The 24802-nt window shown below is 42.3% G+C and overlaps 1 protein-coding gene across 1 annotated transcript; it reads right to left on the minus strand.

Annotated features, from left to right (window-relative positions):
* Window positions 1-5106: 5106 nt before the first annotated feature.
* Window positions 5107-15173, minus strand: LOC134446476 (E3 ubiquitin/ISG15 ligase TRIM25-like). Its single transcript, XM_063195845.1, has 6 exons — window positions 15160-15173; window positions 14985-15122; window positions 14444-14774; window positions 13941-14134; window positions 11234-11388; window positions 5107-5249 (listed from the first exon to the last, which is right to left on the minus strand). The coding sequence occupies exons 1-6, from the start codon at window positions 15171-15173 to the stop codon at window positions 5107-5109; spliced, it is 975 nt and encodes a 324-aa protein (XP_063051915.1).
* Between the last annotated feature and the right edge of the window lie 9629 nt (window positions 15174-24802).

Genomic DNA, 24802 nt, shown 5'->3' on the forward strand with positions numbered 1-24802 from the left:
AATATTTCTTCTACCAGAAGAAATTGATGGGCTACCAAATCCTGAAGCCACTGTTGGTCAACTTCCACATCTGTGCCATCAGAGGACAAGTAGGCACTCCAGCATGTGATGACAACAGCTCAGAAAATCCCTGGGATGCCTCTACCAGAGATTAGTACTATCAACCACACGCACTGTCAGGATGTGGACACCAAAAGCAGAAGAAGCGCTGAAATACTGCTTTGAGTCCACTGATTGGTCTGTTCTGCAGCTGCTGAAACATCTGCATGGGGGAGTTCCCAGTAGTTTGGTACAAATTTGTGTATGTGCATGTTAAATGGGCAAACATCCTCTCTACACATTTTAATGTCATCAACGGGGTATGACGGGGGGAAATTTTTATCTCCAGCCTTATTCAATGCTTATATGGATGAAATGAGGTATGACAAACAAGTTTTATAGTTGGTGATAGTTGGTGTTGACTAATCACTTGCTATATGCAGCCAACCTTACCATTCTATCTCCAAGTAAGAGTTAGTTCCAACAGCTCCTTTATATCTGTTCTGATTATGAGGTAGAGTTTGACATTAATAACAATGTTAGGAAGAGTGTGATACTGTGATTAAAGTTCCCTCCTGTCTATCTATCTAAGAGCTGGGAGTAGCAAATGCCACAAAATATCTGTGGTGCATCCTGCATCCTGATGGCTGAAACTGATAGCGCAATTAGTTGATCCAGGTCATAGCTCTGTTAGGGACATGTCTATGAGCTGGGAACACTGGTATAAGTGACTTCATTAGCTTCCCTTTTTATATGTACTGTATGTAGGCTACTGTATGAAAGTATGCTGTTGTGAAGTATTGGTGTACTGTGTATTTCATGTATCCCTTTTGGTCCTCAAGCCTGTAATATTATTTAAAACATGTGCAAAAGAGGTAGCTGAGCCACTGCAAGACATCTTCAACAAGAGTCTACAAACGGGTAAGGCACCTGTAGATAGTGCCTACAGTAGAAGACCTCTTCTCTCATACCAGTCCCCAAAAAGCAACACAACAATGATTACAGACCAGCTGCTCTCACATAATGAGAACATTTGAGTGGGTACTGCTGCTCAACAGAAAGAAAACCCAGGTTTGCCATGCTCTGGATTCCATACAGTTTATTTATCAGGATAATGTGGGAGTTGTGGACGTTATCCTGTAACTGCTACATTGGGAAAATTCTCACTTGGACAAAGGATACAGTGAGAATAATGTTCTTTGATTTATCTAGTAGTGCCTCAAACATCCAGACAAGTTTGCTGAGAGACCAACTTCTGCAGATGGTGGATACCGCTCTGGTGACCTGTATAAATGACCCCAGTACATCAGACTAAATGACCTTACATCACAAACTGTGGTCAGCAGCACTGGAGTGCCACAAGGAATGGTGTTCTCCTTGGTGTTGTTCACCCTATACCACCTACTTTTGCTATACCTACCACATGCAAGTTTCCATAATGACACTGCAATTGTGAGGTGTATCAAGGGTGGGTAGGATGGGGAGTACAGGCGACAGGTGGATAACTTGGTGCTGGACCAACTAGCTGCAGCGGAATTCCATAAAAACTAAGGAGACGGTGCTTGACATATGGAGAACCATCCCTCCACTCTATCAGAAAGGGTTCTACACAGTGTGGTCTAAAACGTCAGCATTGGAAAGGTCTCACACACTGTTGTGTTGTATGACCACCCTTTTCTTAAATTATATAACAAATTTGGTGTTGTATTGTCTGGACTTACTTTCACCAAGTTTTCACCAATGCAAGATCTTTTATTGATGACGGTAGAGTCTGGACACTATGTAACACCTTCTCCAGCAGATCCCAGTGAGGTTGAGGTCTAGACTCTGTGGTGGCCAATCCATGTGTAACAATGATCGCTCATGCTTCCTGAACCATGATTTTATCATTTGAGCCTGATTAATCTTGAAATATGCCTGTATTTTTTTTAATCCATTGATATAATTGCATATTGATTCAGCTTTCCAAATACAAAGTATTTCAGTGACTGTTGATGGAAATTATTTAACCCCTCAAACAGACTAGCATATTTTATATGACCTTATATGGTCATTTCTTTAAAGAAGTTTTAAGAAGTTAGAAACAAGTTGTTGCACCTATTGGTTCAGGGAACACAATTGGTATTAGCCTCCTCAGAGTTTAGATCTCTCATTCAGATTCTTGAGGTTGGTTGGAGAAGGCTTTACATAGTGTTCAAATTCTACCATCATACAATACCTTGGTAAAAACTTAAAGCAACACTAGATGGAAAAAGTCCAGATATTGCAGATTGAGTGTGACCTTATAATATGCACAATATAATATTTTTGCCTGCCTGAATTTGATACATATTATTATGGTTACCCCACCCTCTGGAAGATGAGGGCCCATTTCTTTCAAGCTATAAGTGAGCTTATTCCTGGTAATGAATGGGCATTTAATCACTAGAACCTCATCTCCATGGCATACTGCTGTATGTGCTGTGTGTATATGATGTGTATTACAGAACAGTATGTGTGTGGTTGTGTGAAATGCCTTATGGCTAAATGTGTGTTACATGTTAAATATGTTGTGCAATAATATGTATCGTGTTTTGCATATCTATTTATTTATGCTGCTAGAGACCTTAATTTCCTTCAGGATTGATAGTTATGTACTCTACTCAACAGTACACACAGTGTATCTTTCAGAATTTTGAGAGTAGTCTAGGCTTTCCTCTGGGTTACTGTGCCTGCAGATGGCAGAAGGTGTTGAATGGTAGTTGTGTAATTCTGCGGTCTCCCCCTTCTGTGAAAATAGCTCACATCCACAAAGTATGTACAGAGTGTACGGGTGATGTACTGTACGTAGTAGTACATACGTTGTGGGGGGTGTCACCTGGGATGCAAATCATTGTAGAATCCCCAGATTACTTGTGTGCGTGTGTGAGAGGATGTATGTCATTGCTAAGTATACAGTGTGCTTTTCAGCATTTTGATTGTAGCCGGAAATCCTAAGTTTCCGGGCTTATTGATCACCAACTGGTGAAATCGCACAGATCCATTGATTTTGGTTGTATTTTTTATATATTTTTGCTGTGGAATCAGTATACTGCTTAATAAAAAGAATGGCATATTGTTTGATGTCAAAACATGAAGAAAAACTTGATTGCCAATGAAGAAATGATGAAAATATAGCAAAAAAGTAAAAAAAAACGCCTAATTTTAGGTCATAAAATTGAGCCAAAATCATGTACAAATGTGGTTTAACAATATTTTCTTTATTGGATATCATCAGTAGATGTGTCCTTTGCACCTGGAAAGCCTTTATTGACAGCTTACCCAAGCCACTAAGGATTTCAGGTCATTTTTCATTTTTCTGAAAACTCTCTCTAAAAATGAAGGGTACATACTACAGTCATCACAGATCCATTGATTTTAGTTGTATTTTCATAGTTTTTGTTGTGGTATCACTATACTTCTTAATAAAAAGAATGGCATATTGTTTGATGTCAAAACATGAAGAAAAACTTGATTGCCAATGAGGTAAAGATGAAAATATAGCAAAAAAGTGAAAAAACGCCTAATTTTGAAGCATAAAATTGAGTCAACACCCTAATGAAATGTGATTTAAAAATATTTTTTCAATTGAATGTTGTCAGCATGTATGTCCTGTGCACCTGGAAAGCCTTTATTGACAGCTTACCCAAGCCACCAAGGATTTCAGGTCATTTTTCATTTTTCAGAAATTTCTCTCAAAAAATGAAGGGTACATACATTAAAATAGGCACAACTTTTTTTCGCGATATTTCCGCCCGAGCAGACCCTCCAATTATTTGTCCTAAGGGATAGAACTAACAAAAAAATCACGAATAAAAAGTATGGCAGGCCATGTCAGGTTCCTCCCATTTTAAAGCACTTTTGAGAGTTTGGCTCCCCGGCTATCATAACTAAAGCCACACTTTAATGAAGTTTCATAGTATAGATCAAGACGCACGGATCAAGACAGGGAGGAAGTGGAAGGCGAAGGAGGAGGTGCAGAGAGCAGCAAGCAGACTTCAACACCAGGAAGTGGTGGGCATGGTCCAGCTTGGGAGGGCAGGACTTGGATGGAGGGATCCACCCTGCCTGTGGTCCAGAGCAAGTAAGAAGGAGAGGAAGGACCTGGTGGCTACTGAGATGGCCAGGATGGAACAGGAGGAGCTTAGGGTCAAAGCCATCGCTCAGGGCCAGCAGGGCCGCTGGACAACATGGGAGGGGATGACAACAAGAACTGTCAGCTGGGCGGAACTCTGGAAGACTCCTAAGGCCCGCCTCAGTTTCCTCATCCGAGGAACATACGACACCCTACCCTGCCCTCGCAACCTACACCAGTGGCTGGGAACAGAACAAGCCTGCAACCTATGCGGTACCAGCAACGCCTCACTGCAACATGTCTTATCAGGATGCAAGACTGCCCTAACGCAAGGGAGATTGAGATGGCGTCACGACCAGATCCTCCGCAAGCTGGCCGAGATTGTTGAAACAGCAAGGAGCGAGGCGAACAGAGGAGAGTCAGGTGGATCCCAACAAGACATCCAATTCCTCAGGCAGGGAGAACTGCCAGCTGGAACAGGAAGGAGACCACCACCTAAGCTCCTCAATCAAGGTGCAGAGTGGAGGCTGGGCGTGGACGTGGGTAGACAACTCCATTTCCCCAAAGAGATCTGCAGTACCACCCTGCGCCCCGACATGGTCTTGTGGACCACAGTGGAGAAAAAGGCGCTGCTGGTTGAGCTGACTGTACCTTGGGAGGAGCGGTTGGAGGCTGCCCATGAGCGGAAGAGGGCGAAGTATGCAGACCTGCTGGCAGAGTGCAGGGAAGCAGGGTGGAGCGCGAGACTATATCCTGTGGAGGTAGGAGCAAGAGGGTTTGTGGCAGACTCTACGACACGGCTGCTGAGAGACCTAGGCCTGCGAGGCACCAGTCTGCAGAGAGCAACCAGGGGGCTTTCAGAGGAGGCAGAGAAAGCAAGTTTCTGGCTCTGGCTGAGACGGAGGGATGTTGCGTGGGGAGCAGGCACAACATAGGGATGCTAGCTGCAGGGGGTGGCAGGGAGACGTCCCTGTTCACTGCCCCGCCACCAGGAGATGTTCTGGGATAAGGGGCGAAACATCAATGAGAGGTGGTCCCCAGCTGATGACCCTGCAGCTAGCAATATAGGCACCGGCGGAGGTGCGGCATGCCAAGAGCATATCAGGGTGACATCTACCTGTACAAAGAAATTGTAATTTTAGAAAATTAAAAGAGAGATTTACTACAGAAACATAGTAACAGAGTTGACGCACAATAAATTTACTCTTGGTGTGTTCTCAACATTTAGCACAAATTATTAGGAGAGAAAGTTAAACATACCATAGTTCCCCTCCAAGGAAGTGAAGAAAAGGAAGTGACACCATTTGGTGCAGGTCACATGGTTTTATATAAATGCTATAGGTTTTTTTTAATGTTGTTTTATGCCAGACGTAACAGAGTTGACAAACCCCTGGGACAGGTAAATTATTTATTTTTTAAATATCAAGATCAGCTGTGTTAGAGAAAAAAACATTCTCTGCAACAGATTATATAAATATTTATAGATTTATCATAAAAAATCTGCAAATTTTACTGAATTATGTTATGTTTATTCAAGTTGAACATGTGAATCTCTATAGTGGGACAGGCGATTTTGGGGGGTGTTGGAATCATTGAATGAATATTTAACAAATAAATTGTGCATAAAATGTACACCAAACATTGTGATCAGTGAATATACAGTGAGTCCAATATGTATTTGATCCCTTGCTGATTTTGTTGGTTTGCCTACTAACAAAGACATGATCAGTCAATAAATGTTATGATAATATGTATTCTAATATGGAGAGACAGATATCAAAAAGAAAATCCAGAAATTAACTGAAGAGAATATATATTAATTTATTTCCATTTCAACCAGCAAAATAAGTATTTGATCCCCTGCCAACTGATTACAGTTCCGGGCCCACAGACCAGATGGGCACTTCCGATCAACTTGTCATCTGAATTAAAGACACCTGTACATACTAACATGCATAAAAGACACATTGAATCAGCAGAATCAGTCCATAGTATGAGTGAATCAGTCACACTCCAACCTCACCAGCATGGGAAAGACCAAAGAGTGGTCAACTGATATCAGGGACACGATTTTAGACCTGAACAAAGATTAAATGGGCTGCAAAGCCACAAGAAAGAGACTGGTATTAATGACCCAGCTGTTGATGCATTTCTTCCAAAATGTGAGGAATACAAAATGACTATCCATCAGCCTGTCTGGGGTTCTATACAAGATTTTACCTTTTGTAGGGATTTGATAATCATGAGAACAGAAAGAAATCACCCTAGAGCTATACGGTATGAACTAGGCAATGATATCAAAGCTACTGACCAAAATCACTGAGAAAACTACTGGTAGCACTTAATGCCACAGAGGTTTAAATTCCTGTAGTGCACACATGGTACCTTTACTTCAGAAGGAACCTGTGCAGTCCCACTTGAGGTTTGCCAACGGACATCAGACTGATTTAGGATATGATAAGGAGGTGCTGTAGTCAGATGAAACCAAAATCAAGATGCTTGGCATTATCACAATTCAATGTGTTTTGAGAAAGAGTACTACTGTCTATGATCCCAAGAACACCCTCCTCACCATCATGCATGAAAGTGGTATCATTATGGTTTGAGGGTGTGTGTGTGGCCAAGGCACAGGACAACTTCACATCGTCAACGAATGGATGGAGGGAGACATGTAATGTGCAATCCTGAGTGCAAACGTCCTTCCCTCCACCACTACACTGAAGGGTGGGCCATTTTTGGATCTCCCAACATGACAATAATACACAACATACAGTCAAAGCAACGAAGGAGTGGCTCAATAAGAAGCATATTAAAGTCGTGAAGTGGCCTAGACAGTCTCCAAATATTAACCCTATAGTAATTCTATGGAGAGAACTGAACGTCCCATTTGCCAAGCTACAGCCACAAACTATTAATGTTTTAGAGATAATGTGCAAAGAAAAATGGGCAAAAATATTTTCTACTATATGCACAAACATTGTCATCAACTAAAAGAAGCATCTGACCTCAGTGCTAGACAACTAGGGCTTTTCCACAAAGCACTTTATCTTCTTTAGCTAGAGGGGTCAAATACTTATTTGCCTAAATTAAATACAAATAAATTAAAATATATTATTTTAAGTTATTTTCTGGAATTTATTTTTGATATTCTGTCTCTCCATGTTTGAATACATATTATCATAAATTTATAGACTGATCATGTCTTTATCAGTGGGCAAACCGGCAAAATCAGAAAGGGATCAAATACATATTGGACTCACTGTACAGTCTATTTAGTGATAATATTGAAAGTAAATTCTGAAAAGATTATTATGATTAACATTTTTTTGTGTGGGACACCAAATGTACACGCAATTCTGAAATGGCCCGTGTGTGTGTGAGAGAGAGAGAAATACGTAGAGGCCCCACATGAGCAGCATTTACCCATTGACCCTGGAGGGGCCTCACAGCAGCTTCACTGATGATCCAATAAATACCCCAAACCCAAACCCAAACCCAGGGTAGAGTGTGTTTTTGAATGTGGTGTGGACCCTGTGCAGGAGGGTCATTGTGTCTCCTCTGATGCTGTAGAAGGCCAGAGTTCCTGCCCTGTGATCCACATACACTCCTATTCTGGAGCTGGCCACTAGAGGGAGTTTAGTCTGTTCCTTATTGTGTCTGAAAGAGGAGCTGGAGCTGGAGAGGTCCAGACTCCAGGACTGATCATTATTTCCAAACACACACTCATCACCCTCTCCTTTCCTGCTGATGCTTTTATATGACACTGCTATATCAACATCTCCACTCCACTCAACCTCCCAGTAGCAGCGTGCAGACACACCCTCTCTACACAGCACCTGAGCACGCGCATCAAATCTGTCTGGATGATCAGGATATGACTGAGGGGCCCCAGGTCTCCACTCCACCCTCCTGTTCCCCTCAGACAGATGGAGTTTTCTGTTTGCTGTGTTTGGATCCAGAGTGAAGTGACAGGAATCTGATGGAGGAGAAGACAGGAAAAGAACAAGCTTATGGATGGATAGCTCTGTGTGTGTTTAGGGGGGGGGGGTGGGGGGGGGGGTGGTTACGTCTGTGTGTGTGTGTGTGGGGGGGGGGGGGTGTATGTGGGGTTGGGTTGTGTGTGTTGGGGGGGGTGTGTGTGTGTGTGTGTGTGTGTGTGTGTGTGTATGTGGGGGTGGGTTATGTGTGTGTGTGTGGGGGGGGGGGTATGTGTGTGTGTGTGTGTGTGTGTGTATGTGGGGGTCGGTTATGTCTGTGTGGGGGGGGGTATGTGTGTGTGTGTGTGTGTGTGTGTGTGTGTGTGTGTGTGTGTGTGTGTGTGTGTGTGTGTGTGTTTGGGGTGGGGGGGCACTCCTTGTGTGTGTGTGTGTGTTTTGGGGTGGGGATTACATGTGTCTATGTGTGTGTGTGGAGGGGGGGGGGTTACCTGTGTATGTGTGTGTGGGGGGGGAGGGGGGGTATCTGTTTGTGTGTGTGTGTGTGTGTGTGTGTGTGTGTGTGTGTGTGTGTGTGTGTGAGTGTGTGTGTGTGTGGTGGGTGTGTGTGTGTCTGTGTGTGCGTCTGGGGGTTACCAGTGTCTGTGTGTGTGTGTGTGTGGGGGGGGGGGGGGGGTACCTGTGTGTGTGTATGTGTGTCATATGGAAGAATGCAAGTAAAACCCTTTCACATTGATCAAATGAATGTGTGTGTGTGTGTGTGTGTGGGGGGGGGGGGGGGTCAAATGTATGCATGGATGTGTGTGTGTGAGTTGGTATATGTGAATGTTTGCCACATGTGTCTGAACAATTGGTGTATGTGTGTGTGTGTGTGTGTGGGGGGGGGTGGGGGTGGGGGGGGTTACCTGTGTGTGTGTGTGTATGTGTGTGTGTGTGTGGGGGGTTACCTGTTTGTATGTGTGTGTGTGTGTGGGGGGTTAACCTGTGTGTGTCTGTGTATATGTGCGTGATGGGGGGGGGGGGGGAACCTGTGTGTGTGTGTGGGGGTTACCTCTGTGTGTGTCTGTGTATGTGTGTGTGGGGGGGGGTTACTCACACTGTAAGAAGTCTTCTCTGGTCCCTGGTTCAGCCTGGCCATCAGACACTGAGAAAGAAAACAATACATTGGCCTAAATAAGTGCATCAACAATATGTTCTACATTGTCTTGGCAAAAAATGACAAATGTTCTAAATAACACATAAGATCAGGGGTGTAAAGTATACCCCTGCAGCCCCCGCAAGGCACATGGGCCCTTGACTTGAAGAAACGGGCCCCCTCCACATGATATTAGGCCATTCTTGGTAGCTTGCAGGGGGGCCTGAAGTACTTGCGTTACGGCAGGGCATAAGATGCAATGTTTTCAACAACACCCTTGAAAACCTCAAAACAATGTGAAAGAATAGTGGAAAGCATACCAAAACCCTTAACAGCTATGTCTAGAAATCAGACTTATTCCACCAAATATTCATTACTGATCTCTTTCTAAGTTAAGAGTAAGAGTAAGAGTAATTTATTTGTCACATACAACCCAAGCTTAAGCTAGCGTGCAGTGAAATGACAGTTGGTAACTCCATATGTGCAAAAAATATAAATTACATAAATTAATTATACATCATAGAAATAAAAGTAGACGATTTTCTTAATTGTCCATAGCTGTGTAGACTCAACGACAAGGTGAAGTTCTCTGTGGAAAGTGAACATAGATGTGGCACTGGCGTAGGCCTAGCTGTTGTGAAAAAGTCCACTGGTCATAGGGAAGGAGGACGCTCCCGTTGAGGCGTGCTGAAGACGCTTCCGTTGAGGGAGGCGTGCTGAACTCGCTTAGTGGCAAAACAGCATCCTCACGCCACTTGCTGATCACCGCGAGGCAAAGCGCAGTCCAATATCCACCCACTAATATGTATGTGAAGTTGTCAGGTTACCGGTCGAGGGTCGATCGAGGCTTTTCCCCTCCGATTCTTGTTTGGCATTCCCGTCTCCATGGAGAGTTCGGCAACCGCGTCATCTCATCTGACACAATCCGCGGTTTAAATTAAGAAAACAACCGAAAACGTTGTGAAGACAGCACTTAAAGGGACACTGTGTGAGATTTTTAGTTGTTTATTTCCAGAATTCATGCTGCCCATTCACTAATGTTACCTTTTTTTTATAGCTGTAAAAATGGCTCTACTTGGACAATAATAGAAAATATGTGTTTATTACTTACTTCATGTAAAGACCAAATGTGCCAATAGGCAGTCCAGTTTCAATGAGCAGCATAGTTGCAGTACCTTTTTTGACCATTTCCTGCACAGTGTCCCTTTAAAAGTGCTTTTTCTCTCACACAGTCACGGCAACTCAAATTCATTGTAAAATATGGTCTAATACCATATAAAATAAGTTTTAAAGTTGCACAGTTGTGGGAGTTACCAGTAAGGCAGCCAAACAATGCAGCGCTATGGCAACAACGACATTACCATTATGCTGTTTTAGGTTAATATCATCTTGTTTTCTCTGCCTTTTGTGAGGTCTGGAAACATTGTATCTTGTGTTATTTTGACCATTTCTAATTTTCAGCAAAATAAATGCTCGAGTCTAAATGACAATATTTTCTTTCGAAATTCAGGGGAAATGTAGTTGGCAGTTTATATAATGAAACGACAATTTTTTTACTCAAACACATACCTATCCATATCAAAATTAGACTTTAATTAATTGGCCTCTCAATTGTCTTTCCGCAGCTATATTCAAGATGGGCAAAGACACCAGCAAAAAGGATAATGAGAGACTCCTTCCATTCCATATTTGAAAGGCTGCCCTAAAACATTTACATTTTGTTATAATTTTCAATTCTTTTTGTTTTCACCAAATATGGTGAAATGTGTCAAAATGTCCCTTCATTTCATCTTTGCGTGAAGATTCTGAACTGGGTGCAGGTCTTACACGTAACTCAAAAGGGCTTATGGGCTGCGCTCGCTCGACAGCGCTCCTAGGTGAACTGCAGACACGGCTTGGATGGCGACTTTAGACACTGTATGTAAACCCACTGTGGTGATAGTTACCACTAGGTACTCCTCAAACGGACGGAGGGTGGATAGCTAAGGGGAGAGGTTGTCCAGCCGAAGTCCGGACAGATGGTCACCCTACCTGGCTGTGTCAGCATCTCCTTCGCCTCCTGCTGCTTTGCCTCTTGCAGCTGCTGAAATTTCTGCGGCTTTGCCTCTTGCAATGGCTGCCGCACCCACTCCTGCTGCTGCCCCCGTGCCTCCTGCAGTTGCTGCGCTAGCTCCTGTTGCTGCTCCCTGCTTTGAGAATATAAATAAATAACCTATAACATGCAAGGGCATGGGGGTTATCTAACATTTTAAGCTATATCTTCAACGTTGACTATTATTTAGATATGGTTCATCTCAAGATATATACACTGTTCAACAAATGCCCAATTTAATCATACTTCTGTGAAATCAACATGTCCAGTTAGGAATCAGAACAAATTGTGAATCTATTTTCCAAGTTTACTTTGCAAATTGAACCAGGAACAAGTAGAATTGAGAGGCAATAACCAAAACACATGCTAAAAAAAGAGTTGTTCTGCAGTTGGTGTCCAAAGACCATTTCTCTGTTTTAATTCTTTCAGGCTGAAATTTTAAGTCACTTCTTAATTCTAAGGGTGCCGGTATGCTTGCTGCGAGCTGTAAATTACGCGCGTCACCGCGAGCAACCGACACGTGCTTGCTTCAAAAGCAGTTGACCAAGACGCAAAATACTGGCGGTATCATCCAGGGGCAGAGAGCACGCAGCATTGGGATGCGGAAATTGGGAACACAGATGGCAAGGAAAACAACAAAACAAAAAGAGGGGCTCCCTGGGCAAGGAAACAATACTGCTACTACTCCTATATGTGCACGCTCCTTTTTCAAAGTGCAACAAGGAAGTATGATCACAAATGTTTGAAATTTCGGACAAACTCAATGAGACGCTCTTAAAAGTTGCTGCCATTGTTGTTTTCATATCAAGCACACGCGTGGAACTGTGCAGTCTTTCTTACGATCGCCCCCAGCAAGTTTGAAGATATCGCACCTAACGCACGCATTTGGCTGCTGTGTCCAGCGTGCACGAAATTGACATTAAATACGCATGTTAACATGTTCAGTAACCAATCGTGCACGTGCTCGCGTATCTTGCAGCAAGCATGCTGGCACCTTTAGAGTGTCTCACTCCCACCCCTGGAGGTACCATGAGGCGGTGTTAACCACTCACTGAAATCGCTCAGGTGCTGCTCATTCAAGATGACACATCACTGTGAGATGTGGCAAGAAGATTTGCAGTGTCCAGAGCTTGCGATATAGTACCAGAAGACAGTATTACACCAGGGCATATGGAGGGGGTGCTAGCAGAGCACTTCCTGTGTCACCTGGTACAAAGAAGGAGATTGTGATCCCGCTACTGGGTTCCCTCCTATGGCCAAATGTAATGTAATGTAATGTAATGTGAACCCTCCTATGGCCACCTCCACACCTCCTGTAGTACTAGTTAGCCCCCTCGTATAACCTGAACGCTTTAGACACTGCTGAGAGACACAGGAAACCTTCTTGCCACACCTCAGTTTGGATTTTGGATGAACAGCACTGCCTGAGTGACTGCAGTGGGTGATAAACAGCTCCTCATGATACCTCCAGGGATGATAAACACTTCATGATACTTCCAGGGGTGATAAACACCTACTGATACCTCGAGGGTTGACAAACAAAAAAAACACACTCCTCACTATGTTCTATCAGTCTGTGGTTGCCAGTGTACTTTTTTATGCAGGGGTGGAAGCATAAGGAAGAGGGATGTTGCGCGGCTTGACAGACTGGTGAGGAAAGCTGGCTCCGTTGTGGGAGAAGAGCTGGAGAACTTCACTTCAGTGTCAGATAGAAGATCTTTGAGCCAACTGCTCATCATCTTGGACAATAAGGCGCACCCACTCTACAACACAATCATCCAACAAAAGAGTGTGTTCAGCTGGAGGCTGAGAGCACTGAAATTCAGGACTGACAGACTGGGGAAATCATTTGTCCCTAGAGCCATGCAACTCAATAATTTGTCCATTTATTTGTATATTATTTTTACTTCTCTTTTTTATCTACAGAGCAAACTGGGAAAATAATTTCCCCTTGGGGATAAATAAAGTTTAATCTCATCTAATCTAATATAATCTAATCTAATCTAATCTAATCTAATCTAATCTAAACATTACATTACATTTCACTTAGCTGACGCTTTCATTTGTTCAAAGCGACTTACAACTATTATTTTTCAGGGTATTGGTTACAGTCCCTGGAGCAATGTGGGGTTAGGTGCCTTGCTCAAGGGCACTTCAGCCATGGATGGAGGTGTAGGGAGAGGTCAGGGGGGATTTGAACCGGCAACCCCCAGATTGAAAGACCAACTCTCTAACCACTAGGCCACGACTGAACACCTCATCACGATACCTCCAGGGGTGTCAGAATGCATCGGAATAATACATACATGAACAGAATACATGTTTTGGTTAGTGTCTATCATTAAAACTACACGAAATGGATTCATAATCACTGCTGCTTCCCCACTGGACTGGCTGATTAGAAGCATGATTCACTTGGAATAGCAACACATTATTTTGATGTTCCCTTAATTTCTGGGCAGTGTGCTTTGAGAACATTGATGGCATATAGTTTGATAACTTTCACCAGTTGTTTCTTGTATTAAATTGACTAGATGAATATTTCAAATTATAATATTAATAGGGGGAAAGCTGCACTTCAGGTAGTATGCTTTCTATCTATGACAATGAAGTGTCCATTGTTGTCACCCTTATGTTTATATTTACCTGATATTTTTCTCTTCCTTTCTGACTTTACAGTCAGATGTAGAAATCGTATCTTGCAAGTCAGACATCTGTCTTTTGAGTTGACGCATCTCCTGTTGCATGGAAGTCATGACACGTAGCACTGGGTCCTCCTCTTGACCACGTCTCTTCCTTGAGGAACTTGGTGACTCATCAGAGTCACTCCTGTGAGGTTCCTTTAAACATAAAATGGAAATTAAAAAAATATCGGTTTGAAAGTGGGATTCTCCGAGAATGGGAAACACTCTCCCAGACCTAGTGAATGGAGCTGTGTGGAACTACAGGTCTGGCAAGAGTTTAGTTTGTTAAGTGATCAAGTGAAATAAACAAGACAACAGACATTTTGAAACAGTTTTGAATGCACTCCACACATGAAACTCTGCAGCATTGAAATTTTGCAGCATTCCGTTTTGCATATGAAATGTTCAATCTGTCTCCTACAACAAAAGCACAAAAGCTCCACCCAAGGTTATCCCTTCACATACCTTCAATTCAGTGTGGACCATTTTCTCCTCCATGGTTTCAACAGCTTCCACTAATGTGTGTCTCTGCAGTGCCGGAATAGTGTAGTGCTCTTTCACATGGGTGCCGCAGAAGGAGGCAGTGCAGGTCAAACAGGTTTTAACAGCCTTCAGTTTCCGCCCGGTGCAGAAATCACACTCCACATCTCCAGGACCAGCGTAGCTTTGGGCAGGCAGGACAGGACTGAAGTGCTCTAGCTTGTGGACCACCAGTGCCAAGGCTGAGTTTGAGTAGAGTGCCGGGTGGGAGCTGTATGTGCGTGGACACTCGGGACAGGCGTAGTGGCCTGCTTGGCTAGATTAGATTAGATTAGATTAGATTAGATTCTTAATTGTCCCAAAGGGATATTTGTTTTCACATCAGACATTCAGGTTAGATCTTTGTAGTACACATCCCATTACAATATACATATCGAGACCATTTCCACACAGACACAAAAACATCCTCAGACATCCATACATCACATCTATTCATATACACTCTAATATACACTCCTCTACATACCTAGGCTGTTCCCAGTATGAGGTGATGCACTGCTTGCAGTAACTGTGTCCACAGGGGATGGACACTGGGTCTTTCAGTACACCTGTGCAGACTGAACATCTGAAGTCCTTGTTGGTCAAGAGACTGATGGCCAACTCACTGTAGAGATAAAAACAAAGCTTAATCTCAGGGTCACTCTCCACGCCTCATTTGAATACAAGACAACTGTGATGATCATACCCAGCTCAGTGAATCAGGAATGATGGAATTTACCTGGCATGAGCTGGTGTAATAGATTCTCTTTTCATGTCTTCTGAATCCACTGAGTGTAGTCCAGGTGAGTGGAACCGTTCCAACTTCATCAGTCTGAAATCACAATATAATCACTTTTAAACTGCAGTAGATTTTGAACCAAGGAACCAGACCAATCAGATCAAATCTGAAGCATGGAAATTATATCAGTAATATAGAACTCTTGCGCCCACTAGTTTTTGGGCCCTATGACATGACTATATTTTTGTGACACATGGTCACAAAAACGTACCACATTCCACAGTTGATTATTGGTGATTCTTTCAGTTGATAATTTCCTTCAATTCAAATTACAAATAATTATATAATGTGCAATTCACCCCTTATACAGTACAGTGTACCTCCGAATGAATATAACTGCCTTCTGTCCAGTTTATACTCATACAAGAAGACCAAATACAGCACACCCATCACATACTATCACATATTGTAGTGAAACAGGATATGTATGAACACAATGCCATAAGAGAATTCAATGCAGTTTTATGAATTTAATTTGAACTAAAATGAAAGACACTCTCTAAACCTTGAGTCAGGAGGTCTATGCTCCTGATTGAAGTGTAAGGGTTTATCGGGAGCGTATCTATGTTCCCCGGGTCCTATGTTCCCCGTTCTTTGTATGGGACCGGGGAATTTAAAGGGACACTGTGTGAGATTTTTAGTTGTTTATTTCCAGAATTCATGCTGCTCATTCACTAATGTTACCTTTTTCATGAATACTTACCACCATCATCAAATTCTAAGTATTAATCATAACTGGAAAAATTGCACTTTTCATACATGAAAAGGGGGATCTTCTCCATGGTCCGCCATTTTGAATTTCCAAAAATAGCCATTTTTAGCTGCAAAAATGACTTTACTTGGACCATACTAGAAAATATTTGTTTAATACTAAGTAAACATTCATGTAAAAATCAAATTTGGCAATAGGCAGCCCAATTTCAATGAGCAGCATAGTTGCAGTACCTTTTGCACCATTTCCTGCACAGTGTCCCTTTAAGGCCCTTTCTCTAAAAAAAAAAAAAGGGTTCTATGTTCCCCGCATTGACCTCAGAGAGACACAGCTGGGTGCAGGTGAGTTTGACCTTCCCAGTTTCATTCTGAAATCACATGTGGGAAAAGCAAAACAGAAATCCATAATGTGTAAGACCACAATGTGTGCATTGTCTATCAACAAATACAAATCATCTTAATGCTCACTTTGGGTTGGGTGTAAATTCTCCTGTGAAGTTTGCTAGTGGATCCATTGACCTGAGAGACACACAGCTGGGGGCAGGTGAATCTGACTTTACACTGAAATCACAAAATTTTGAAATTTATTAAAAAGGCCTACTATACAGTTGTGCTCAAATAATAGCAGTGCCTTTACAAAGGTGAGTAAATGTACACATCCTTCAAATAAATTAAGAAAATGCATTTGGGGCACTGCACATTCACTGCACATTGTATTTCAATGGGGAAAGTAATTCAATACTATACTTTTTCATATAAAGTTACAGGGCAACTCCTGCCAATTTCAATGTGCTGTTGTATTGCTCACACTACCCTTGACTTATCAGTACACGGTGATGCAGCATTTTTTTGCTCAGCCCTTTACGATATATGAGCTATTCTAATGGGGGAAACTTTAGTTTATATTTCAATTTTTTTTTTTTTTTTATTCCCAAAAACATCCACAAGGTTATGCAACATCAGCAACTAGCGAACAGCGATACCTTTTGGGAAAATATTTGGAGTAGGCCTATGTTCATTTTTTAAAAAAAGATTGGGGAAAAAAATGGAAACTCAAAACAATTCTGTACAAACTAACAAATTCTTGAAATTTCAACTTCGCAGAGCATCCTAATCTAATATTTTGTTGCAGAACTATGGTTTCTAATAACAGTTTTGCATCTGTGGTGCATGGAGTCAACCAATGTCCAGGCCCAGCAACCATGGCCGTAGCCAGCCCTGTGAAGTAGGCGAGGTCCATGATGCGCGCGGAGCGCGCGCCGGATTTTTTTTTATTAATACAAAGTATATATTGAAAAATAATTCATAAAAAAAAAATATAGGCTACATAGGCCTATAGGGCCCTCCTAAATGAATGTATAGGCCTAATGTGAAATAGTAAATATGTAGGCCTACATGTATAATAAATATGTTGTAGTTTTCAGCCAACTCAGCCTGTTCCCTTTGAATCGCTATGTTTTGGTATCATGCCTCTTTTGTCATAAACAGCATTCTCCCAGTCAGTAAAGCCCTTTGTAAGGAAACTAAAGTTTGACCCAGAGGTGAGTTGCACAATAAGCTGCATCCTCAGATGGCAAGTTGCACAGTCATTCATATTTTTTCTCCCAATGAAATTACACTTCAGCTGTTTTCCTCCAAAGGTACAGGGATAGCTACCTCTGTAGTGCAAACCACCTATTTTGGAGTAAACCTTTTTCTCCCTCGAGACGCATCAACCGTTTTGTTTTTATTTAGTTGTTGTTATAGTTCTTCACACAAGAGCGCATAAGACAAAAGTCTATCAACGAGAAAGAAAAGTAGCCTATCCTCCACGCTCCTGTGCCATCTGGTGCGTCACGGCTATACAGACATACTGACCGGAGCCTCTTCAGGTGTTGATATTTTACTTCGATTGATTCGATATCTGACCAAGACGTGGCAACGTCGATAGTCTTGGCACTTGTCCAAATTAACAGTAAAATATCCACACCTGAAGATGTTCCGGTGACCTCCTCTATCAGTGTTTTTCACAGGCTTTCCTATTTACAATCAACCTTTCACGGATAGGCTATCCTATGCTTTTACCTTTATGCAGCAGCTGATGCAGCAGCCGGCCTTCTTAAAATAATGACTCAAATGGCTTTTTAAAACACCATAGCCTACTTGTTATGCATGAGCTTTAGGTATACAACGGTATACAACTATATACAACTATATATAGAAAATACCCAGTTTTAGATTTTTTGAGCCACGCATATGCTTAAAAAGTGATTTTAAGTGTCTATGACGTCACATCCTTAGCAAAATGCTAGCGAGTAGTGAGCAACAAAAACTCTTCCTGTAAAAAATCAAACAGACATATGTGCTTTTTTACCAAACTGTTGAGTGAAACCCTTATTGAAGTCTCCAGAACGACATTCAAATCTGAGCTTTGTTGATGAGACCTGGGTGAAAATTAAGATCTTTAGCATCTAGCTCCATTGGGTCCCATTCAATCTGGTCTCCGATGCGCGACTAGTGGAGAACTCATTGCAGAACTGCAGCCAAAAAAACATAGAACTAATAGAAACAACTGGTACAATGGGCTGTGGTTGAACTCCTTTGGAATGCTATGCAAATTAGCTATGACGCAGTTTGGCGACAGCCGCCACAGCCAATGAGATTGTTGGAATGCTTGCATTCTGCTTTCAACTGACATACTTAAGTCGCTTCAATTACTCTTGCTGCACAGAAATGATTGTCTGTCGCTTGAATTGCATCACGGCCAGTCTATTCGCCCGGTAATCCCTTGATTTAGTTTCTTAGAAGTAGCCCTGTCTATTTGAAACTTTCCACACGACATTCCCAACCAGTTTCAGACAAATGTTTTAAGTTGACACACATCCTCTCACTCTCCTCCACTGCTGTCTGTGCACCAGACTGATGGGAGGGAGAGAGAGAGAGAGAGAGAGAGAGAGAGAGAGAGAGAGAGAGAGAGAGAGAGAGAGAGATAGATCACTACTAGGGATGGTCATGATTAACCGATGATTGATCATTAAACATTTAGTCGAAGAAATGAATTTTCGCCGACGAACCGTTAAAAAAAAAAAAAAAAAAAACAAAAACTTGAATGTAGGTTGTTCTGCCTTCCATTTAATTCCATGCCTGAGTTTAGTTTCTCTCACGTAAATCCTATGGTGAATACCGCCACCTAGTGGACTTTCTCGCGGTACTGCGCCTTAAGCGCAATTCTACTTCCTGGTTAGTTGCTGCCAGTTTTTTTCAAGTGTTTTCTGCCGTAAAGCCACCGGACTTCATCTCTCCCGCAATTAATATCTTTTCACACTTGAGCCTTGGACAATATAAGTCTGTAAGTGATCATTTTGTGTTGGATATTGTTTGTAACGAAATTGCATTGCTATTTTGAGGTAAATTTCGATCTATTTGGCTCTAGAAATGATGTTTTCTTTGCCTGGAAATGTTGGCTAATCTCATTCTACTTTTGGTTAGAAAATGACAAAGTGTACTGTAATTACTGCAATGTGAATTACAAATACAGTTAATCGACGCCTTGTAAAAGACGGCGGTGATTCATCTCAACATAGCCTCGCCTCGATGTCTGCACCGTTATGTGCCTTCGTTGTTGGCTCGCAACTTGAAGCCTCCCTCGTTTGCACATTTCAGGTTTAACTTTTCTTGTTAATCACTTGACACTTGTGTTGTTAATAAAAACAAATCCTCGAAGAAAAACATGATGATTTTGATGTATTTTTGTTAAAGGGCATGGTGGGCCTAAATGTGTGCTGTTTTTAATATAGAAATGTTAATGGTTAACCGATTATTAATCATTAATTCTCCCGACGATCGACGAAGAAATTTTCACCGTATGCCCATCCCTAACCGATACCATTTTTTGGCCCTGATACCGATACCCGATACCTAGCTGTTCAGTATCGGCCGATACCAGACCAATACCAATACCACCCTATTTGAAATGTATATATATGAAGGGCTGTAGTGCATAGGCCTACTACTTGGATGTAAAATCATTGCATAGCTTTGTCAGGCTGCTGCCTACCTTTGTGAATCAGGAAAAAGACTAATACAAAGTGAATCGAGCAAAATCTTTTATACTTTTTAAATACCTCTATGAAATGACTAATTCCAGTTCAAGTCAAGTCAAGTCAAGTAGGTTTTATTGTCAATTTCTTTACATGCACTGGTCATGCACTGGTCATACAAAGAATTTGAAATTACATTTCTTGCTTTCCCATACAGACATAGACTAATCTAGGTAAGGACATAGACAGTATAGACATAGACAATACTTATAGGCCTATATAGACTTAAGACAGTATGGACATAGACAGTGCTCATACAGACATTTAAAGTGCAAGACTGGACAACAGAAGACTTGTAGAGAACATACATTAAGAGGTAATTGCTGTGCTTTTGTGCTTTTCCTAAAGAGTCCTTTATAGCGTTCTGACATAGTAATAGTAGCATTTTGAAGAAAAATAAATATTAAAAAGGTCTATCAAGTACAACAGCAGCAGTGTGTGTGTGTGTGTGTGTGTGTGTGTGTGTGTGTGTGTGTGTGTGTGTGTGTGTGTGTGTGTGTGTGTGTGTGTGTGTGTGTTTAGTGCAGGTAGAAGGTGCGGTGTGCGTCTCTGTGTGTGTCTGTGTCTGTGTGTGTGTGTGTGTGTGTGTGTGTGTGTGTGTGTGTGTGTGTGTGTGTGTGTGTGTGTGTGTGAGTTGTGTGTCAGTGTGTGTATGTTTGGGTTTAGTGCAGAAAGTGCAGTGTGCTGTGTGTGTGTGTGTGTGTGTGTGTGTGTGTGTGTGTGTGTGTGTGTGTGTGTGTGTGTGTGTGTGTGTGTGTGTGTGTGTGTGTGTGTGTGTGTGTTCGCATACCGAGCCAAGTGATCCACGGAGGATGCAATTTCCTCCATCCAGCCCTCACCCACTTGGACAATAAAGACTCATATGTGAGAATGCTGTTCCTTGACTTCAGTTCAGCATTCAATACCATAATACCACAACTACTCATCAGAAAACTGGACAAACTAGGTTTCAGCACCTCCCTCTGCAACTGGCTGCTGGACTTCCTGATGCAGAGACCACAAGCAGTACGGGTAGGGAATAACACCTCAAGCACCCTGACCCTGAGCACGGGGGCTCCGCAAGGTTGTGTTCTCAGCCCCCTGCTGTTCACGCTGCTGACACATGACTGCACAACGACCCACAGCACTAACCATCTAGTGAAGTTTGCGGATGATACAACACTGGTGGGCCTCATCACCAAGGGCGATGAGACTCACTACAGAGAAGAAGTAGACCTGCTGGCCAGATGGTGCAAAGACAACAACCTCCTGCTGAATGTCAACAAGACCAAGGAGATTGTTGTCAACTTTCAGAGGGTCCAAAAACAACTGCCACCACTGACCATCCACGGCGATGCTGTGGAGAGAGTGAGCAGCACCAAGTTCCTTGGAGTGCACATCAGCGACGACCTCTCTTGGACCACCAACACTACATCACTGGCGAAGAAGACCCATCAGCGTCTCTACTTCTTGCGCAAACTAAAGAAGGCAAGTGCTACACCCTCCATCATGACAACATTCTACAGAGGAACCATAGAGAGCGTCGTGTCCAACTGCATCACAGTGTGGGGAGGAAGCTGCACGGAGAAAAACAAGAAGACACTCCAGCGTGTTGTGAACACAGCGAAGAAGATCATTGGAGTACCACTCCCCTCCCTGCAGGACATGTACACCACACGCCTCACCCGGAAAGCACTGATGATCATCAAAGACACAAGCCACCCTGCACACAAACTGTTCAGCCTCCTGCCCTCTGGAAAGAGGTACAGGCGCCTCCGTTCCCGTACCACCAGGCTGGCAAGCAGCTCAATGCACCAAGCAATCAAGATACTGAACACTCAATCCAAAGCACACTGCACTTTCTGCACTAAACCCAAAAACATACACACACTGACACACAACTCACACACAGACACACACAGACACACCGCACCTTCTACCTGCACAAAAAACCCACACACACACACACACTCACACACACACACACACACACACACACACACACACACACACACACACACACACACACACACACACACACACACACACACACACACACACACACACACACACACTGCTGCTGGTGTACTTGATAGACCTATTTAAATATTTTTCTTCAAAATGCTACTATTACTATGTCAGAACGCCATAAAGGACTTTTAGGAAAAGCACAACAATTACCTCCTCCTAATGTATGTTCTCTACAAGTCTTCTGTTGTCCAGTCTTGCACTTTAAATGTCGGTATGAGCACTGTCTATGTCCATACTGTCTTATGTCCATGTATGAGTACTGTCTATGTCTATACTGTCTATGTCCTTACCTAGATTAGTCTATGTCTGAATGGGGAAGCAAGACATGTAATTTCAAATTCTTTGTATGACCAGTGCATGTAAAGAAATTGAAAATAAAACCTACTTGACTACTTGACTTGACTACTTGACTAATTTAAGTGTCATACAAGCACCTTTAAATGGTATCGGTCGCCGACACTGATACCACCATTTTAGTGCCGATCCACCGATACTGGTATCGTATCGGTGAAACGCTAGTGGTTACCCCGGCGACGTTACTCGGTGTGCATTTGCATTCGTCGCACTGCCAGAAAAGACACTTCGCTACAAAAACTCATCAATGGGCGATAAACACAGCAGGAATGAAATGTCTTTGATAGCCCAACCACAGATGGTGCAAAGATGTGCTCTTCTTGCAGACTCCCTACCCCAACCGTTTTCTTTTCTTTGAAGGCCTCATTTTTTCCCCTCCATTCGTTTGAGCTGGCAGGAAAAAAATGAGGTCTTCGAAGAAAAGAACACGGTCCCTAAAGTCAAATATGGCAGAGTTTCCCTGATGTTTTGAGGTTGCTTTGCTGCCTCTGGCACTGGACTGCTTGACCGTGTGCATGGAATTATGAAGTCTGAAGACTATCAACACATTTTGCAGCATAATGTAGGAGTCCACCCCTGAATCCCATAGAAAACCTATGGAGAGATCTCAAAATGTCAGTGTGGAGAAAGCACCCTTCAAATCATCCCAAGGATGGTCTACAACTCCAGCAGAGCGTTGTAGGAAACTCATTGATGGTTATCAGAAGTGGTTGTTCGCAATTATTTTGTCTAAAGGTTGTGCTATCAAATATAAGGCTGAGGGTGCCAATACTTCTGTCCGGCCCATTTTTGGAATTTTGTGTAAAATGGTCATTCCTTTGACTTTTTTTCATTCTCTTTTGTGTTTTTTCATTGCAAGACAAACAAATGAAGATATTAATGACAGAACATTTGTGATTGCAATCATTTTCTAGAAGAAATTGAGTATTATCTGACAGAATTGAAGGGGTGCCAATACTTTTGGCCAGTGTGTGTGTGTGTGTGTGTGTGTGTGTGTGTGTGTGTGTGTGTGTGTGTGTGTGTGTGTGTGTGTGTGTGTGTGTGTGTGTGTGTGTGTGTGTGTACTATTACGTAAACTAATAGTGTGTACTAACTCAGAGTCTCATTGACTCTGCCCTGATGAAGGCCACTCCTTGGCCGAAACATGTTGGCGTTTTTAACTTTTCTACAATGATTTAGCCATTTAATAAAGCTATTTTAACTTTTTTGGGAAGAGTGCCTTGGATACTTCGTCTCTTTTGCATCCTATTTTTTGACCAAAGAGCACCTTCGGACTACCAACTTAAAACGCTGTAGCCCTCCAACTTTTCCTATTGTTCCAGTGTGTACTAACTGTTAAGTTAGGAGTTGTATAATAAAGGGATAAACCGTGTTCTCAGTTGGAGTCTTTATTTACGTGGCTTCATGGTTTGCCTGTTACATTTGTTCTGCTATCTTGAGTACAGTTCCAGTAGTACAGTGCAGTAACCCCACACTGCCACCCAGTGGTCATATGATATCATTACACTAACCAACCCTTTGCATCTGCACTGTTCTGTATATTTCCTGTGCATTTTGTATCTGCTAGTGATGTTGGCTATGATTATGNNNTTTAACCCTCCTGTTATCCTTGGGGTCTATTTGACCCCATTCAATGTTTAGCATCTGAAAAATACATGAAGTACATCATTATTTTGCTTTTCCTAAATATATGGGCCCAATGTGAAAAAAGAGAAATTTTCACAAAAATGTTTTCCCTGAGTGCTGTACACGTTTTGGTTACATCTGTGTTCATTGGGGTCAATTTGACCCCAAATTATTTTAAGTGTATTAAACATAAATATAACATCCATATTTTGCTAATACATGTTCCTATCTGTCTAGATGATGTAAAATACATGAACATAAGTTATTTAGAACAGAACATTTTGCTTTATTTAGGGCTCTGATAACTAACAATATGCATGATGTGGACGAGGGCCAAAACTAATTCAATGCAACTGTTGGGCATTTGTTGCACACTTTCGCCTATTCATGCATTAGTTTCTTTGGCATGTGGGCTGTGTGGGGGTGCCAGGACTTATCTAAATGGCTTTTTTATGTCCCCAACCGAGCAATAGTAAATATCTGAGGCATAAACCGGTGCAAAAGTTTTTGCTTCTGCAGCAGAAGTTCTACTGATTTTGTTGACATTTAAGTGGTTGGGGTCAAAATGACCCCAAGTATCACGGATGTAACCTAAATCTGAGGATAACAGGAGGGTTAAAAACATTGGACTCAGATGGGGAAATCTGTAGGTGTAGCCTATAAAAAAAACTATACCACACCGAGTACACTTATAAATGAAAAGGGACAATATAGAGAATCTTTCAT

Source organism: Engraulis encrasicolus, chromosome 3 (assembly GCF_034702125.1).
Source record: "Engraulis encrasicolus isolate BLACKSEA-1 chromosome 3, IST_EnEncr_1.0, whole genome shotgun sequence".
Taxonomy (NCBI): Eukaryota; Metazoa; Chordata; class Actinopteri; order Clupeiformes; family Engraulidae; genus Engraulis; species Engraulis encrasicolus.